The 8005-nt window shown below is 44.5% G+C and overlaps 1 protein-coding gene across 1 annotated transcript in view; it reads right to left on the minus strand.

The window, feature by feature from the left end:
• The window catches only part of LOC149366058 (membrane metallo-endopeptidase-like 1), a 33796-nt gene extending 27231 nt beyond the window's left edge, over positions 1-6565 (minus strand). Inside the window, exons 1-5 of the mRNA XM_089550770.1 lie at positions 6487-6565; positions 6351-6398; positions 4837-4998; positions 2873-2959; positions 951-1150 (exon numbers count right to left, since the gene is read on the minus strand). Of these exons, the coding sequence (XP_089406896.1) occupies positions 951-1150; positions 2873-2959; positions 4837-4998; positions 6351-6398; positions 6487-6565 (576 nt within the window). The remainder of the gene's footprint in view (positions 1-950; positions 1151-2872; positions 2960-4836; positions 4999-6350; positions 6399-6486) is intronic.
• Positions 6566-8005: the final 1440 nt, after the last annotated feature.

An 8005-nucleotide genomic window follows, 5' to 3' on the forward strand; every position in this document is an offset into this window, starting at 1 on the left:
GGGAGTTAACAAACAAAAAAGAGGCCCGAACAGACACGACAATACCCAAGTTCGGTTGGTAAACACCACGGCTTGGTATGACTGCTTGACGTCACGAGGAATAGAGATCTCTACGTGAGGGATTGAAATGGCTTGCGCTGTTTCCATGTGTTCCCTAAAACGCCTTTTCGTTCGTCTGTCTTTGTTCACTTAGATGGGGATATACATTTAGAAAAGCAGGTTTTGTTTTTCGCTTTACAAATCTCGATACTTTTTGATGGCTGTATGCGGGCTATTTCATGAAGATTTTCTCCAGATTTTGCCCATATGACCCTTCAAGGCGCAATTTAACATGCTTATAGCTAATTCATTGCTTGCCATTGTTTATGTAGGCCTATCTCTTCGTTAGAATAAGGAGAGACTCTTTTAATCGCGCGATTTGTATTTTCTGTGCTCTCGATACGACTGATGACGTTCCGACCCCGACCGCGGCGGCCGCGTTTCGATGGAGGCGAAACGCAAAAGGCGCCCGTGTGCTGTGCATCGTCAGTGCATTACCACCTGACACTGACATTGCGCAGTGCATGTAAAGTGGTCGAAATTATTTCGGATCTCTCCACTACGACACCGCTTTCTCTCTTTCTTCTTTCACTCCCTCGTTAATCCCTTACCTTACGGCGCGGTTCGGTTATCCACAGAGATGTGACAGGTGTTGGTTCAGCCAGCATTCTCAAGCCAACATTTAAAAAATGACATGTAGTCTATAACTTCTTTAAGAGAGTGGGTAACTTCAATGTCACCAGATGCTTTCTTCATTTCTGGGTCTCATGATGGAGCACGAGTTGTTGAAAATTCGTGAAAAATCTAACTGTGTGTCGCAACGCCTACAGCCCAAAATACTACGAACCTTCTGCTCTTAAGCTGTCGTCTACAGCATTAGTATCTGGAAAAGGAAATAAACAGTACGCTACCTGGAGAATATAAGACGTGGGGTTGTCCATGTCCTTCACTATATTAACTGCGAATAGTGACGTCAGACTTGTCTTCTCGACGATGTCCTTCAATTCTCCGACCTCTGCAGCGTCCTTGTCATCCAGGATGGGCCACCTGCCGAGCCCATTTCTCTCAAGCACACGTCGAACCGCTTTTAGGCCTTCTTCTTCACTGATGCCTGTTGGGGCGAATGCCATGGTGATCAGCGTATGAGATAATGCACGTCAGTTGCCTGCAGTCATGATTACGCATGGGATTAAATTTTGCCATCTTATGAAAAGAAGAGGCTGAAACACAATGCTAACCGGCTGTTCAAGTTGACTAAATTAGTTAAGCTGGGATCAGATGCAGAAAACGAAAGGCCTAGGACTCCTGGAAGTCAGTTGAGATCGGGACTAACACACTTACGCCTATATTAAGTGTGAAAACAAGCTCTAGATGGGAACTAATTAGGAGCGGTGTTCTCTGGACTGTTGGCTCATTCGTCAGTCAAGTAATCGATAGGCGACGAATGTTACAGCCGTTTGCGATAGAGGATAGCTAGTCAGCAAAGGCCATCCGCGCCCATTTGCGAACCGCTTTTTAAGTTCGTCAAGTTGTAAGGGCAACGAACGCTTGCTGAATGTTTCATTATACCGCAGTGCTTGTGTGAGGCAGCAAAGTACAGCGTTTTTAGGATGCGCTAACGAAAGATGAGTAGAGCATAATTAGTACATTCCAGTAATTTTTCTGGTGGCTCAATTTTCGGACTTGAACCGGAAAGTCTACAAGTATACATCTCTCTTTTTTTTGTTCTTTTTGTGAACAATGAAGCTAATCGCTCGTGGTGTCCAGCCAGTCATGCGCTAAACTTAGCTTCGCAACAAAATGTCGCTGGTAGCAAAACTAGAATTGTGTCTGTAGAAGGATGAAACACGTATACATAATCTGTACGCACTGGCTTCTTTAATGCGCCAGCACAAAATGCCTTATCGGAAAAAATTATGTGTCGTCGATAATAAAATTCGCCCTTTAGGTGGAGGCATAGAGTTTCTTACTACTACCTAGAGGGAAAGCTGGCGGCGCTGCACTTCAGCCACCATGGACGCTCAAAGCATCATGGGGCGGTGAGCTACTTGTTGCGGCACAGTCGTAGTTTTTCGGGAACACAGAGTGGCAGTACTAAGGCGTTTCATTCCGAAAACGTAGTTCGTGTGTGCGCAGACGACTTTCGCGCGAACGCAGTGTGCAAAAGCCATAGTAGTGAAGACGCGACGACACACGACGCCAATAAAAGGTTTTACTCTTCCGAAATGCCATTAAAAAACCTCTTAAAGTATCTAAACAACAACATTTTTTTTGAAAACATATTTACTTTTAAAAGTGTGCCTGTTAATTACGAAATATTAGTTTTTTAGTGTTCATCACTTGGCCAATAGGAAAGCTAGTCATGTCTTATTTTAGGCAAACTTTGCACTTAAATGCTTTTCTGCTCGTTTGTTGCAATCATTAGACAAGATATTGAATGTTAGGACGTTTGTAGCTATCAAACAGCTTTATTTTTTTATTATTTTTTGGCCAAAAGTTACAGTTCCGCAACAAGTAGCTCACCGCCCCATGATGCTTTGAGCGCCCATGGTGGCTGAGGTGGTCACGTGGGGTCTCCATGCAAACTCCCATAGACGGCTTGCCAGCTTTCCCTCTAGGTAATAGTAAGAAACTGTATGGGTGGAGGAAAGTGACGTTACCAGAGCGGAGAAATCCATTAATGGGCTGAAGGAAACTGACGTCGCCAGACCGGAAGTGACGTCACTTCCGGGAAACGCATGAACAACTTCTAATGCTATCACATTGCCGACACATAAGGTAATTAGGTGTCCCTGTGAATTTTCAGGCGCCTGGCTTAAACCGGACAACTTACTTGTGTTCATGCAGGCATGGTATGCGACCGCTGCCTTCTCTCGGGCAGTCTTGGCCTCGGGGACGACCGGAAGGCTTTCGAGGATTTCTGCAGCAGGAACAAGATTAGAAAGTTTTACATTCGCATGAAAATGGGGCAGTAGTCAGGTTATTCATCCGAGATGCTAAAACATCGCGCTGAAAAATTTCTCTATAACACTTGATCGCAGTCAGGAGCATTTCACCCCGAAGAGAAGGAACTGCCTTGTAACGTTCAGTTCAAAGGTTGCAAAGCACAGCTATACTGGGTGTAATGCTTAGCAAGGTGCAACTTTGGAGCGTTGAGCTGTACAGTTGTAAAGCACAGCTGTACTGTGCTGTAACGCTTAGCAAGCTGTAACTGTGTAGCTCTTAGCTCTAGGGTTGTAGAGCACAGCTGTACCCTTAGCCAGTTTTATCTTTGTAGCGCTTAGCTCTACGGTAGTAAACCACAGCCGCACTGTGCTGTAACGCTTAGCAAGCTCCAACTTTGTAGCGTTTAGCTCTACGCTTGTCGAACAAAAGAACACCAGCACCGCAGTGGTAAGGGCAGTCGTGTTAGCACTTTTGCTTTTCACCACTCATGTAAAGAAATTTTCTTAATTTCTCACCTTTGCTTTCTACCTTATTTTCGCCGGCTGTTTCTACTTTATCTATCGTTATTTTTCTCAATGTCTGCACTGAACTTAATTAAATTTCTCCGTGAGCACTCGTTAGTTGTGAGCTTATTTCGTCCTGACGTTTCCTTAACTATTTTATCACAGCTGCTGTTATATATCTGGTATTATCCATTGTTAAAGGCAATTAAACAAAAAGAAATTGAATAGCAGTTAGAATTACGGTCTTACACGATTGTCTAGGGGAGGAGAGTACGATAGAAAACAAGCGGGAATTCATGACCTTGTAGCTAAAGCTGAAGAGATGATTCAGACCTTAATTGCGCAACACACGTGTAGTTCGTTAAAAGAAAATGGGCCGTAACGGGTGGTTTAATGAAGCGAATGAATGTGGCAGTGTGCAGGAATTAGAACCGGGGGAAAACTCATGATCGGACGGAGTGATGAGGTTAGAAAACTGAAACTCGTAGGACGGATGCAGGTGCAGTGGGGTGTACTCCGTTTGGTTTGGTTTGGTTTGGTTTGGTTTTATGGGGTTTAACGTCCCAAAGCGACTAAGGCTATGAGAGACGCCGTAGTAGAGGGCTCCGGAAATTTCGACCACCTGGGGTTCTTTAACGTGCACTGACATCGCACAGTACACGGGTCTCTAGAATTTCTCCTCCAAAGAAATTCAACCGCCGCGGCCGGGATCGAACCCACGTCTTTCGGGTCAGCAGCCGAGCACCATAACCACTGAGCCACCGCGGCGGCGGGTGTACTCCGCTGATGAATGAGGCGACATTCATGAGTGATTCGCACGCATTTTAGAGTTGACACAGATATGAAAGCAATCACCTCGTGCTAGTAGTAGTAGTAGTAGTGCTGGTGGTAGTAGTAGTAGTAGTAGTAGTAGTAGTAGTAGTAGTAGTAGTAGTAGTAGTAGTAGTAGTAGTAGCAGTAGTAGTAGTAGTAGTTGTAGTAGTAGTAGTAGTAGTAGTAGTAGTAGTAGTAGTAGTAGTAGTAGTAGTAGTAGTAGTAGTAGTGGTAGTGGTAGTAGTAGTAGTAGTAGTAGTAGTAGTAGTAGTAGTAGTAGTGGTAGTGGTAGTAGTAGTAGTAGTAGCAGTAGTAGTAGTAGTAGTGCTAGTGGTAGTGTATACATGGATCAAACATGCGAAGTTGATCAGAAAGCAAACATATTTGTCCTTTTGCGATCGCAGCGTTCGCACTGAAACAAGCATGGCGAAGATGTAGCACCTGTGTACATTAAACGGCTCTCGTACGCGTCACCTGTGGCTTACGAACGAAGCTGCGAGGAGGAAATCAAGTCAGATCCAAGTGGTGTGGTCACCTCGCAGATCTTGCTGCACTTTGAGCGTGACTTGAACGAATGGGCTCATGCTGGTAAAGTCGTCGGGAATCGGATGTGCTTCACTCCAGCGGTTGCACACGTAGGAGTAGAAGTCGTCGCATGGGTCGGCAGTCTGGTTTACAGAAGCCAGTATCAGTTGGGCTGCAAGTGATGTAACAAAGTTTTATGAAATATCACGTTGAGCATTGCATTTCTTAAAGCCACAGTTTACAGTCAGGAACGAGACAAAAATTATAGGTATTATCAAGCAGCCCTTGCTTTAGGGTGGCGTGAATGAGTGGAAAGCTGGTAGTGTTATTACAATTTTTTTATTTTGAATTAAAAGAGAGGCCAGAACAGACAGTAGCAACATGCTCCGTTCAAAAGTTTTTCGTTCAGGCGATGCTTGGTACCGTCCGTAAAATGAATTTTTCTTTACCGCAGCTCTATGGCATTTGCTCGCAGGAAAGTTCCTTCGGTGTTGTCTTGCACGACTGAGCAGTTTTTTCGGGGTTGCTGTTGGCTACCGTGGTATACCTCCAACATTCTGAAGGGGCACCCTTGAAAATTGAGGGTTGATCAAATGGATATATGCAGAGGAAATGCGATAGTATTTTTCTTTTACTCGCCAATCTATTCAAATATGATTGTATTGCAGTTTTGATTTCATTGTCTTTCACTCACCAATCTGTTGCACTTCTGATTCTATTCCAATTCTGTTCTATTTCCATTTTGATTCTACTCTTATTATATTTCTACTCATAATCGCTTGACTAATTAATTTTTGCGGAGTCATTCTTAGGGCGGTCTCTACCTCATTTCCCCAAAAAATGAAGAAAGGGAAATCCCTCTAAACTTTCCTCCATTTCACAAATCGTCAAGTCGTTAATTGCAGCGTTGTGAAGGATGCAGTGATCTGAGCGAGTCAGAACGTCGTGCGCCGAAAAACGTGTTACCCAGGGCCCCCAATTCCGCTACTGGTGACTCCATCCATGCGAAGGAAAGAGAACCAGTATCCAGCTGCTCCGCGCATGCGACTCGGCCGACTCGGCGGACGCCATGTTTACGAATGGCGAGGCATCACTGCGCATCAAGCTTATGCAGTGCTGTGTTCATGCGGGGGTTCTCTTCCCAGTTAACCAGTAAATGAAACGCCATCTATACTTTCAAAGCACCAACCTGAACTACCTTTTGAATTTCTGCAATTACTGCTTGAAAACTAGTCTTAGCAATGTTCGAATACTTGAGGGACTATTTACGGCCTTCATTGGCCCTGACTGGACGAGAAAGCTATACATTTAAAGTGCTGCAAATAATTTGTGAGAAGAAGTGTACAGCTGGCACCTGCCCCAGTTGGCAGGTGAAGGCTTCACACAGACACCGCCGCTGAGACCGACGCCTGACGCCTCAATCTATGAGGCTTCATAGATTAGGCGTTAATTCTATCACTTTAAAAACATGTCTAAGTTTCACGGCCGCAGAGAGCAGCTAGCTGAGATGCTGTGGATACGCACCTCTCTCTTTGCACACGGAGCTTTCGCAGAGAGTTCGAGGCGTGGCAGCTGAAACGCATTGAAGACGACTCATGAAAATCATCACGGCGCACTTATCAGTAAAGTGTACTCTGAAGTGAGAATAAACGGAGCTTACAGCGTCCTGGAAACAATGTCTGGTCCGTGGCTTTTGCAAACCACACTGACTTCAGAGCAAGGAGGATCCAACAAAGCATCTTTTGTCGATGACTGAGGAGCGAAAGTGAAGAGTGTTGTTGGTTCATAAAGATTATGATTACTTTGATATATTAAACTGCGTTTGAATGCTTCCATGCTAAATGTTGGCAGACTGCCATGGTTGACACTCACAATTCTCATTTGTCTGGTGTGTACGCAGGCGTACCACAGAGGTAATCTACACCACCATCAGTCTATAATTACTACATGCATGTATTATCACGATCAGCCTGATTACGCCAACTGCAGATCAAATACCTCTTTCATATCTTTTCAATCAACCCGTTACATTACCAGCTGTGGTCATATTCTCCCCGCAAACTTCTTAATCTCATCCGCCCACCTAACTTTCAGCCACCCATTACCATGCTTGCCTTCTCTTGGAATCCACTCCGTTACCCTTACCGACCATAAGTTATTTTGCCTTTGCGTTTCATGCTCTCCCATGCCTATTTCGTCTTCTTGATTTAAACTATAATGTCATTAACTCGCGTTTGTTCCCTGAACAACTATGCTCTCTTCCTGTTGATGACGATATGATGATCTACTATACATGTATTCACTCAATATTTGTTGTGTCATCCTATATACTCTGCTGCGATCACAACTGCTATGCCATTTATTTTTTTTTTGCATCCTAGACCTAGTCTCTTTCTCAAAGCCAGTATTTTTTGGGAGCCCTGAGTGTGCTGTAAATAAATTAATGTTTGATGAAATTCAATAATTTTCTAATAACATGACAAATATTAGACTTACCGTACGTGAAGCTGGAAGAGATTTGAGATAAGGTAAGTGGTGGCCTCACTGCGTATTCTACAGCGAGGCATGTAGTTCCAAGTCCGCTGAGCAGACTGCTGTCTGCCGGTCACTAAGAAACGAAGGAGCTGTGTGACGCCGTTGATGGGAGCCCATATTTTCCGTATAATTTCTCGCATTGCGCTTCTCGGGAAAGCGTCATTTGATAGCTTGTTATTCGAGGCTGACAAGTTTTCCAGTTGAAACCGGAACTGCGCAATACAAGGCGATTCGGTCCAGAGCTCAGATCCTTGCGAAGTCAGGCACAAACGTGATTCGATACACGACAGTCAGGCACCAGCGTTTTTTTTTACCCGGCACACGGTGAGACGTAGCGAAGCCGCGAACTCGCGTATGACGGAAACACGACGTGGAACAGTCGGTAATGTTTCGTCAAAATGTATTGAATCTCGAGTGGCATTCTGGTAAAAGCTGGCTTGTGTTCTTGAAAGGGTAAGGTGGTTTTCATGGAGAAAACTAATCAATCTGTATGCCCCGGACGGAAGAGAGCCAGCTCTTAGCGAAACGACAGACAAGAAAGCGTACCACCTTTGCTATACTACTGGGGACCGCTTCATACCTTATAAAAAGGGAATATATACAGTCTATAGACAGTCTGTAGACTTCTTATAGACTCTATTGCC

Source organism: Amblyomma mixtum, chromosome 1 (assembly GCF_055824585.1).
Source record: "Amblyomma mixtum isolate Tamu chromosome 1, ASM5582458v1, whole genome shotgun sequence".
In the NCBI taxonomy this organism is placed as follows: domain Eukaryota; kingdom Metazoa; phylum Arthropoda; class Arachnida; order Ixodida; family Ixodidae; genus Amblyomma; species Amblyomma mixtum.